General features: G+C 44.9%; 1 protein-coding gene and 1 long non-coding RNA gene across 2 annotated transcripts; one reads left to right on the forward strand and one right to left on the reverse strand.

Moving 5' to 3' along the window:
• Positions 1–1,797: 1,797 nt before the first annotated feature.
• Positions 1,798–2,909, forward strand: LOC125541144 (peroxidase 2-like). The gene is made up of 2 exons (XM_048704615.1): positions 1,798–2,025; positions 2,136–2,909. The coding sequence occupies exons 1-2, from the start codon at positions 1,798–1,800 to the stop codon at positions 2,907–2,909; spliced, it is 1,002 nt and encodes a 333-aa protein (XP_048560572.1).
• Positions 2,910–5,256: 2,347 nt separating this feature from the next.
• LOC125541145 lies at positions 5,257–7,040 on the reverse strand. Its single transcript, XR_007297447.1, has 3 exons — positions 6,842–7,040; positions 5,493–5,534; positions 5,257–5,299 (listed from the first exon to the last, which is right to left on the reverse strand). It is a non-coding gene; the product is annotated as an uncharacterized LOC125541145 (long non-coding RNA).
• Between the last annotated feature and the right edge of the window lie 4,964 nt (positions 7,041–12,004).

The raw sequence follows: 12,004 nt of genomic DNA on the forward strand, positions 1-12,004 counted from the left end.
TGAAACTCATTTTGTAATTTCCACATAGATCACAAATGCTCAGATTATATTTATTTATTTTGCGACCTTTATAAAAAACAAGTTTCGAAACCTGAAAGATCCAAGCAAGATGTGTGTGGGGATGGGGAAACCGTGTGATGAGGAGGATCTATTTTTTTTCGATGCTTCCACAACCATTAGCATTGAGAATGGGGCGAGGACTCCATTTTGAGACTCTCCTTGACTTCTTGGGCGCAAGCATAAGGAAATTGCTCCATTCATATTCAATGCCTCCTCGAGAAAGAATTGGATGGTTCGTGTGCCCTAAAGAACAAGGCGTGGATTCTCAAGATCAACCCTTTACCGTTGTCTCTATTGAGCACATCCGGCAATTCTTCACCCTTTGGATGCTTGTCCATGAGATACAACTTGATGAGTCCGTCGAGGACGACATTATGTGGAAGCATACGACTAGTGGCACTATTCGGTGACCTCTTCTTATAAGACGCAATTCCTTGGCATGGCCTTCTCTCCTTTGGACCAAATCGTTTGGAAGGCTTGGGTTCCGTGAAAAGTTAAGTTCTTCACATGGTTGGCTATTCAAGATCGAATTTGGACGGCCAATAGGTTGAAAAAGCGGGGATGGCAAATTGTGGGCTTTGCCCTTTCTGCAAGAGAGTACAAGAGTGCGGCACACAACTATTTTTTAAATGTTGTTAAACCCTGAGGCTTATGGGTTTGGTCATGGAAAAGTTAGGGCTCAAGGATCTGGGAGTAGCCTCTTGGCATTTGGAGGGCTCCCTAAAGGATTGGTGGGCAAGCTAGTAGAACCGGTGCCGGCATCAAGTAGATCCGGCTTCGCTTACCATGCTTGTATCATGGACCATATGGAATGAGAGGAACGCATCCGTAACAAGAGAGCGCCGCCAACAATTTTGCTAAACAACATCATGAGCGAGGCCAATCTTTGGGTCACCACCGGAGCGAAAGGGGGAGTCGTGTCGCGAGAATAATGATTCATGTCGTGTTTGGGTGCTTTGCAACAAACTCTACGCTTTACTTAATTATTTGCCTCCGTTTAAAAAAAAAGAGTTCTGAATTCCGTCAAACCACCAGAGTTCTGAAGATGCTCTCCCTACTCATACATGGAGTTCAGAATTCAGGTATCAGAACCTTCGAAGTACTAGCTGCTCCACGGGGTGTCAGTCACGTCTGTTTTATTCTGCTGTGTGCCGCCGGTCTCGGCGCGGGCTCTGTCGGGTTTGTCCCTGCCGCCGTCTTCCACTCCCACCACAGCCGCTGCCGTGGCGTCGCCGCTCGTCGGACTCCACGTCGGCCTGACAAAGACGCCGCCGGAGGACGCGGTAATTTTGTTCTCCGTTCACAAGCCGCCAAGAGCCGGTCCCAATCATCGACACATCGCTCTGCTCGATTCAGTTGCCCGGAATGTTCTAGCCACGCACTGTGTCTAGTTCAGTTGACATAAAGAATTACCAATGTGGAAGCCTGGAGGCCATCTCTCCCGGCCATTTGGAGGCATCTGCTTGGAGTTAGGGGAGACCTCCATGCGTTGAAGTTGCCAGTAGGTTCGAGCTCGACGTCTCGCTCGTCAATGGCGCCGTTCGTGCCCACAGCTCGGTAGCGAAATCGTATAGAAATGAAGAGTCGTTGTAGCCATTGTCACCGCGCACAATGCGAGATGTTTACCCCTGCCTATAAATTGGCTCTCCTTACCAAGAACACTTCATCGATCTCACTCACGCTTGGTCCGTCGATCTTTAGCTGGTGAGCTCAGCCTAGCTCGGGAGATCAAGGGCCATGGCTGCCGGTTCGGAGCTTGCGGTCTTGGTGGCATGCGCGCTGCTGTTAGCTGCGGCGTGCGGAGGCGCCCCCGACGACGTCCCCGGGCTCGAGGTCGGGTACTACGAGGAGACGTGCCCCGAGGCGGAGTCCATCGTGAGGGCCGCCGTGAGCGAGGCCGTCGCCGAGGACGCCGGCGTCGGCGCCGGCCTCATCCGCCTCCTCTTCCACGACTGCTTCGTCCAGGTAAACGACACACACGTTCATGCATGCACATGCACGCGCACCAATACTCGCATTGCTCGGTGAGTCGGTGAGTCGCTGACACGTATGGGCGTGTATTTAATGGTGCGCAGGGCTGCGACGCGTCGGTGCTGCTGGACCCGACGGCGTCGAACCAGCGGCCGGAGAAGCTCGGCCCGCCCAACATCAACAGCCTGCGTGGCTTCGAGGCGATCGACGCGGCTAAGGCCGCCGTGGAGGAGGCGTGCCCGGGAACCGTCTCCTGCGCTGACATCGTCGCCTTCGCAGCGCGCGACGCGTCCTACCTCCTGAGCGGCTACCGCGTCGACTTCGCGATGCCGGCGGGCCGGCTCGACGGCCGCCGCTCGAACGCCTCCGACACGGTCCCGTCCCTGCCCCCGGCGTCCGCCAGCTTCACCGACCTCGTCGACAACTTTGCCAGGCAGGGCCTCGACGCGGAGGACATGGTGGTGCTCTCCGGCGCGCACTCCGTCGGCCACGCCCGCTGCTCGACCTTCGCCGCGGGCCGCACGGCAGTCGACGCCGACGCCGACATCGACCCGTCGTTTGCGCGGTCGCTGCGGAGGAGGTGCGTCCGGGCGGAGAACAGCACCGGCGACCCGACGGTGAGCCAGGACGCGGTGACCCCGACGGAGCTGGACAGCCAGTACTACCGCAACGTGCTGAAGCGCAGGGTGCTGCTCGCCTCCGACGCGGCGCTGCTGGAGACCCCGGAGGCGGCGCGGATGGTGCGGGACAGCGCGCGCGCCGGCGGGCGGTGGGAGCAGAAGTTCGCCAAGGCCATGGTGAAGATGGCCGGCATCGGCGTGAAGAAGGCCGGCCGCCACGCCGAGATCAGGGCGAACTGCAGGGTCGTCAACTACTGAAAGCCATGAACGTATGGGGCCGTTGTGCATGCGTCCATTGGTCCATGATGTGTCCCGTTCCCGTCACCCTGTGCAGCATTATATCAGTTTTTTTTTTGGTTTCGTTCTTGCGAGCTTGCCGTCTCGTTTGCTGATTCGTTGATTTGTCCACGCAAAAATGAATAGAATACATTCTCTGGTGTCGATGTTTTGATTGTTTTCTCCGAAGACTTCTGAATTCTGGTGCTCGCTCTTTGGCAACGGACAACAAAGAACACTTCGTGCGTCTCCCGCTCCAGATGTCGTGAAAGGAGACCTCATGCGTTATAGGCGCTCAAAAAAAGTGTGACAAATAATTATACTCCGTATTATTATTCTGTTTCAGTTCATTCTAGATACTCTCACTGGAGGGCTTGTGTATAATCTTGTACTTTAATGATGTGAAAGTGATAAAGGCAATTCAGATACCACCACTTTTTTTTACGGGAATATGAATTTATTCATCGTATATGATGAATCGATGTAATTCGAAACGGAGGTGTTTCACTTGCATGTGTATCTTACTGGCCGCTGGGCAATTTACGTCTGGAAATGAAACGATGGGCCGAGACATGTATTATTTACAAGTGTATTTAAAGGAAAAAAACAATAATCCAAACAGGGCCTCTGGGGGATCTGAATCCCAGACAGATGATGTTCTAAACTGAAAGTGCTGAGAGTGTGAATATAGGGGAGGTATTTTGTGTTTGGGTTAGTCTGAAGAAAAAAGATTCTGAATCTGCCTTTTCTTTTTTTTCCTAGGAAAAATAACTCAATCAAAATCCCTAGGAATGAAATGCTCATTATGTAGTAGCAATATATACTTAGTTTAAGTTGTATATGTTTTAATTTTGTTCATTATCCAACTAGTCATTTCTTTGCCAAATTGGCCCAAGCTTATGCCATTTCCAGTCCAATCGTGGATATTATACTTGTCGTACCTCTATTATTTTTTCTAGCAGGCCATCTATGGTTCTTGGGCCAAATCTGTACCAACTCCTGAGAAGAAATTTGTAGACAAGGACAAGCCATGGCCCAGTTTGGTCCCCACTACGTTCCGCCACTGCAAATAAGATTACACCATGTGCACATGGAAGAAAGATTAACCAAGGGTTCTCACCAATATATTTTGTCTCGAAATGTCAGGTGAGCAAAAAAGCAAACACAAAACATACAAAATCGCAGGCGAAACCATAACACACAACAATCCCACAAACCTTGATAAGTTCAATCGACAAAACTAAACCTACAAACACATGTTCAGTCCTAAGGTTCATCAAGAAAAATCTTCCCATCGATGCACTGCCCACGTTAACAAACTTGAACTAGAAAAACAGAACTCATGGCATACCTTGCTCCTCATGCATTCCTTAACACTTTCAAGAGCGTCAATGCTGCTGTGCAAAACAGCCTTTTGGGTTGATAGTTAACTTTTAATTGCGGGGTTCTGCCCATGAATGTCGATGCGTGTCTAGTTGATTTGTTCAAGCTATTGATCTCCTCCTTCACATGAAACTGGGACGTTAACACTGATCTCCAGTATGGGAAGAAGCTTCTCCTTGCCAATTTGAGCTCCCATCCTCGAGGTCCTTTCTTCCCTTTAGCCTGGCTCATAAGTCAAGCAATATGTACATGTTAGAAATCCCAAAAACCAGCCAGCAGCAGCAACAGTCGCTTGAGAAGTTAAGTTGGACCGCTATGAAAAATGAGAAATAGTTTAGGTTACTGATAATAAGCTTGGAGACGGTAAGAAGAGCATGCGTGTTGGAAAATAGCAAGGGCCAATAAGAACTGTCCTCAGGACACAACAGTTGAGCTTGCAAAAATGCCAATTTTGTGTCCGCTTGAACCAACATTCAAATAAATATAAGAACGTTATTACGCGCCCGATAGCACACAAGGGTTTGGGAATAAATCATGGCGAAAAAAGGCAACATGGCAGGGGCAGGGGGATTTCCATAATTATTTCAGTCACCTTTACATTTTCCAAACAAGGCTTATCCGTGTCTGCTTTAATCCTGGCCATCAGTGCTGTTTTCCATCACAGAATAAATTAGGCTTCATATTCTCAAATTTTGAAATAAACACTTCAATCAACACACAGCATGCGCATGCACGCCCACATACCAAGTCTGCGAGGCAGCTCTTCTGTGGATACCACGTTCTCATAGGGACAGCTTCGAGAAATAGAAATAATCAGAAGAACATCAATACGTATACAAAATTATGGTCAACTAAGAAATGAAAAGGTGTGCAGAACAGTACAGATTTCCAATATCTATGCCTTCTCCAGAACAAAGACCATAATCCTTCAATATCAATGAGACACGATCAAGGACCTCCACATGGGACACTGGAATGATATAGGGCACCTGCATTCACAATTGTAGCTCATTCTATTGACATTCGACATAGCATATGATATTTAGAAAAGCAATTTGTGAAAACGGAACAGTGTGAAAATAGAAATCAGATCATGAATGAAATAGAATTGCATTCTCTTTCCTGTCAGAAAAATAGAACAAAACAGAACAGTGTGAAAAGATAAAACAGAACTCTCCTCACCTTCCATGTTAGAGCCCGGTCCTGATAGAATGACGCGGCCAGCTGCACATCAAGCAAATTATATGAGCTTCAACAATGATAATGTTAGGGATCCAATAAAGGAACCAACATGATCCTATTACAGAAAATTAGTTGACTGTTGCTTCCTATACAAAATTAAAAAGAACACAAAAGAAACATACATAGAAGGAAAGTTTCACTGTGATTAATCATCGAGAAATTTTATTTCTTACTAAAAATCCAATAAGTTTACAAAGAAGCTCATACAAAAGAAGCAACCGGCAATTTCCGTCTTCCTGAATCAGGATAGGAACTTTCTCAAATTTTCTGGATTGGGATACTATTTGGATTTCTCCTTTTAAGCAATTCTGAATGGAACAATTTTCTAGCATAGTTCACCATGGTAGTACTCCTGTATGTATGAATACGGGTAACCACATAGCTGTAGGGCTGTGTAATGAGCAACATAATTTAACCAATAATACCGAGAGATGATAAAAAGAATTAACTGCGATGGACCACGTAGTAATCAATTACTACCTCCATTCGTAAATACTTGAGTATCCCGAAGGTGAAAATGGTACCATCGGATTTGTCATAAAAATTCCTAACCCTAATATTTGTTTTACTAAGATATGGTCATAAAAAGTGAAGATCAATGTCTAGAACATAATCCCTATTAACGAATGTGGTGATTAAAAAACGCAAAAAAATGCAAAGAAATGTTTACAAATATAAAATTTACTTGATTTTGCAACTAGTAGCATATACTCCCTCCATTCCTAAATATTTGTCTTTTTAGAGATTTCAAATGGACTACCACATACGGATGTATATAGACATATTTTAGAGTGTAGATTCACTCATTTTTCTCCGTATGTAGTCACTTGTTGAAATCTCTAGAAAGACAAATATTTAGGAACGGAGGGAGTAAATATGAATGTATATAATTTGCTACTTTTTTTTTCTAAAAAGTGCAATCTGTTGATATTTAACGCTTTTGAACTGAAGACAGCAGACAACATGCAGGCTCAAAAGGGTGAGACATATTGCCTCAAATTTATCCTTAAGAACATCTATTCTCTGAACAATATCTTGTTTTAGCCTTTTAGGGAGTGACCGTAGTTTATCTAGCCATCTAGTATCATAAAAGTATCAGGAGGAACAAACTAGCAAATGTTCTCATTTCATATCCCACAATGCTAGATAACAGTTAGGTCCTCATAAATAGGCCTGATATCGGCAATTTCTAGCATTTTTATATCGATCAGATGAATGCAGTGATATGTACATATTTAGTAGAAAGTAGGATGGTGATGTTTTAACTGCAAGTACAAACAGTTTGATACCTTGGCATGATCCCGAATGTAAGAATCAAGAGCTTCGCCAGCTTGGGAAATTACATGAACAAGCGTCAGTGTCATATCGAAAAGCTTCTTTTTCGCCTCTAGTGGCTTCAGTTCCACTCCTTTTTGACACATCTCCAATTGTATGGCGGTAATTTTGCCCACAACACAGTTAGTGATAATGGCAAACCCATCTGGCTTACTATTGCAGTCTTTCTTGCTGGAAGATACACCACGGATCTGCTCTTGAGTTGCTAGGAGCAAAACAACCATCTGGATAAGCTTCCCATCAATTATGTATTTGCAGACCTCATCTAACAAATTATCTGTATGTTTGGCTAGCAGCCTAGTTGTATCCAAGAAGAGCTTCTGCAAAAAAAAAAAAACGAACATGGAAGAAAGACTCGGTGATTATTACCTCAGTTTAAAAGGAAAGCTAATTTTGAAAAGTTAATGGCAACATAAGTTGCTTATCAGTAACCAAATAATGTCATACACAAAGCAACACAGTGAACTGGTCTTTGAAAAGTGCAGATGTAAGAATGTAATACCCTCAGGTATTGCTATATCAGTGGTTTGAGATAGATGAAACTTTTTTAGTTATGCTGCAACACAAGTAATTTGTGCAAGGAAGGATGTGAAACAAACCATTTCCGGTAGGCAGAGGATATGGATGAGCTTCAGGATATAGTTGATATCTGCATGACTGTAAACCATATTTTCTTGATTAGGATGTAGACCGTTCTCCAGGTACTTGTGCAGGCAAGTGTTCTCAACCGCAACATGGACCGGGAGTAGGTTGTCAATGACTAAAGCACCGGATGTGCGCAAATTGGCCGACGCGCCATGGTGCAAGAGCAACTCAATCATATCAACAGAGAACATTTCAGCAGCTCGGTGCAGAGGGAAGAACCCAAATTGAGTCATGCAGTTGGGATCGGCCCCGAACCCATGCAGCTCAGGATTCTTGCCCACCAAGACAAGTTTGGCAAATCGCAGTGCATTAGTGATGACTAGCTCGTTTAAAGCTTCTGGTTTGATGATGTAACCCAGTGTCATGTCCCTTCCATTCTGATTTAAGAAGCGAAGGAAAGACCTGACACTATCCTTTTTCAGGATTGGCCGCAAGTGGGTAATATATCGAAGAAGACATCAGGTACCCACTAGATTGACCCAATCACAAACAGAAAGGATGAAGGAAATCAGTTATAAGATTAACAAAGCAAAATGGAACAAATAAGTCTTTCTGCAAATGTATCATAGGAAAAAAAGACACAAACCTGAGGAGTACGGTCCGGGACGGTTGTGGATGTTGCACTGGAATTAGCAGGTACGGCACTTGTTTTGTTCAGCCACTGTGAGAGAGAATGTGTCGCCATCAAGAGCCGGAAAATAATCAAGGTTGTAGACAAATACGATAAAGGTAGCTACTTACTGCACCTCCTTGAGTGATTTGAGATCGCTTGGAGGTGAAGGAGGTCCCTGTGGATCGTATTTTTCATCCGTGGTTGATCCATCTTTATCTTTACCGTTATCCTCAGGACAAGTGGTTCCCATAGCCTCCTTTTTCTGCACCGTCTCCATTGGTGCCGAATTGGCCTGATATGTCAGTTCCCCTGTTTGTTCTTCTTCCTGGCTGAAGCAAGTAAATTTGATTGCAACCCATGTAAAGTTTATATCTTGTTAATTCTATATTTTGTATTGAATTTGTGTTTGTGTTAGGCAATACAAGGCAGGCAGGCATAGCAATCATGGATATTGAACAGCCCAATAGCTTCGTTAAGTGAGGCTCAAACCTACTGTCTCCATCAGGCATATCAGTTCTCTACTCATCAATGACTAGCTACTCAATTCAAATTGAAGCACAATGAAAGAGTTGAACTTGCAAAAATAAATCACGGGCTTTCAGCTACAAGCCTCCATTTGGTTTGGACAATCATGTAAAGCTGTAACAACCATTTGCCTGATAGACAGGGTAAATATCAATTGCATACAGATGTATGGATCACGCAAGTTACACAGAGTAAGCAAGCAAATACGCCGCTGGATGGGTTGTTTCATCAGTAAAAAACCTCGTGGATGGACACATTGCGGTGGTAGCACCGGGCTCGCGCGCGGGCAGGCGTGCTCTCTCAACCGAGCACGATTAATGTCGCTGGGGATTGGAGCCACGATCGAGGCCGAGTTCGCCGGAGGCCAGATCTCGGCGCCGCCGGAAGGCAGGGCCCGCTATGGAGCAACAACCGTACGTCCGCTCTATCCTTCTTTCCCAGAAGATCTATGGGAAAACCCAAAACCCTACCTAGAGCAAGAGTAGGAGGAAGAAGAAGAGGCGAAGAAGAGAGACGGGGCAAACCTGGCCACATGGGCCGGCCCGGGTGTAAAATGGCCGGCATGTGCCCGGCTGTAAAAGGGCCTGCCTGTAAAATGGCCGGCACGCCGGTTATAAAGGACAGCCCGGCACGTCATGGCTGCGGGCCGGCGCGCATTGCTTTTCAGCCTTCCTGGCCTTTTTTAATCAGAAAATCTAAAAAATATCAAAAAATAAGAGAAAAATACAGTGCAGTAATTTCTAAAAAAGAAAGAATATATAAATTTAAGAAAAAAATATAAAAAATAAAAAATATAGAAAAAACCTAGTTACAAGTCCGATGGGCTGTGTACTGCGTCAAGCCGTGTCGGACTTGGGTCATGCAGTGTTGACCTGCAATTAAAAGGGTTATGTCGTGCCCGACTTTAAGGATTGGCTTTCGGGACCGATCTTATTCTGTGGCGGCCCGAAGGCTGGCCCGACCCTTTTAATCACATGTTGTGCTAGGCCGAAATTCCATGTCGATGGACCAGCCCGCACGACACTGCCCATATGGCCACATTTAAGGTGGGGACACACGTTCATACATCTTTTAATTATACCCCATTTATTTTAAGTAAAGAAGACACTTTTATTAACTCAAATTATAGCATCAAGAGCATGCAACAAAAAAATAGTGGTACCAACCTTTGCATAGCTAAGATTTACACATCAAAAACTAACGGTCTAATAGAATGAGCAAGTAAATAAAGTGACATATTGGCAACCGTAAAGTCATATGAGATTGATACTATGCCTATGTCCAAGGAGATGGTGGACCGATCCAAAGATTTTGCTATCACCTATGTTGGATAAAAATATCCCTGGACAGTGCCTGCATGGTGTGGCTGTGTGGAGGCCCTAGGGACCCCATCCACGCGGGTCCATGTCCACTGGGTCCCTTCTAGTTAAACAATAATCATCGTAATTTTCCCCCGATATTTTTCGACTGCAGAAGATCCCTTTTCAGCAAATAGCAAAAACACTAAAAAAAATCAGGAACTAACCTTGGCATTGGGTTAATGTGGTAGTCCAATAATAATGGTATAAAATCATACCCAAAAATGTATAATTGATGTAAATATAACATGAGCATACGACGACGAAAAAACATGGCAGAAGGCGAGGGGGGAGCTGAAACTTCCCTCCCGCGCGAGTGGTTGGTTGATGGCACACGCTCCATATCGAGGCCCCTAAACTGATGGGACCGATATGGCGACACTACTAGAGTTGCTCTAGCAAATTCAAAACCTACCAGGAGCAACTAGTGGAGGGTCCCCCCCCCCCCCCCCGCGCGGGGGCACTTATCCTAGCACAGAGCGCCCTAGCACACCATGTAGCATGCTCTAGTGCCGCCACATGTTGCGTGTGGGGCACTTTCCTCACTGCGATGGTTTTTTGGGTTCCCCCCTTTGTTATATTGGTTTTCATGGTTTTTGGTTTTTCTTCTGTCTCATCGATTTTTGTGGATGCACAGTTTAAGAGTTAAATCATTTTAAAATTCATGAATGTTTTTAAAATTTATGATTTGTTTTTTTCAAAATTGGTGAAACTTTTCAAATTGATGTTTTTTTTTCAAATTCATGTTTTTTGAATTTTCAAATATGTTTTTAAAATTCATGAACTTTCCTCAAATTCACATTTAAAAAAAATCTTGTACATTTTGAATTATATTTTTTTATCTAAAAAAAATAGATTGTATTCTTTTCCCGAACCCATGGTTTTTATGTGGCTACCTACCGACCGAGCACCAGGGAATCATCCACCCAGCGAGGCGAGTGCTATTGATCCATGCAGCCCGTTTACATCAGTGCTAGCGCGAGGGGGGGGGGGCTCCTCCAGCACTGGGGAGGAGGTCTCGGTTTTGTGCACATTACATCATCTCTTACTGATCCCCAATAAGGTGTTAAAGGATGATAAATTCGGTTTTCCTTCTCTAACCGGCACCCAACCAAACCCCTATCACCGTTAGTGGAGGATATTGTTTACTCCGAGGCCACTTTGACTGCTCCGCGTATGTCCTCCTCCTCTCGGCGCTCGCATCTCAACCGTCAACCGACCATCGGCACGACCCCATCTCCTCGTCGGCCGGGCTCAGCCCTCGCCCAGCAGCTCGTTGTCGTGCTTCTACCGATCATCAAGTGTGATTACCGATGGTTGCTAGTGCTACACCTCATTTCGAGCACACCAAAAAGAAATCTCGGATGGTTTTTTTACAACTGTGGAAAGACCGAGTGGGTGCGGAAACCCAATTTGGTGCCAGACTCATCTGCACCTGATCAGAAAAAAATTAAAACAAATACTAAAAAACTTCAAAAAAATCCATTTTTTGAGTGATAGATAATTTTATGCGTGAGATTCGCTCCAAATTTCAACTTATTTGGATACCAGAGCAGCTCTCAGTAAAAAACAAATCGGGTCAGAACAGTGTGTGAACAATAAACTTTTTTACAGACCCTGAATTTGTCTTTTTTGCTGAGAGTTGCTCAGATGTCCAAATGAGTTGAAACTTGGAGCGCACCTCACGCATAAACTTGTCTACCACACAATTTTTTTTAGACTTTTTGAATTTTTGTAGTATTTGTTTTGATTTTTTTCGTAAGGGCGGGTGCAGATGGGCCCGGGAGCAGAAATGCCGCACTAGAGTGGGTTCCGTTTTGTACTTTTGTTCTTTGGATTTGCCACAATATGAAACTCGTTGTTTGCTCAAAATTGTATGTAGGAAGGCTGTAAGTTTTGGTATTGGGAAGAAGAGTACATTGATCTATTGATAGCAAACAATTTGCTAGATGTTGGTGCACTAGTTGCTAAAGATG

The sequence above is a fragment of the Triticum urartu genome, chromosome 2, assembly GCF_003073215.2.
Source record: "Triticum urartu cultivar G1812 chromosome 2, Tu2.1, whole genome shotgun sequence".
Taxonomy (NCBI): Eukaryota; Viridiplantae; Streptophyta; class Magnoliopsida; order Poales; family Poaceae; genus Triticum; species Triticum urartu.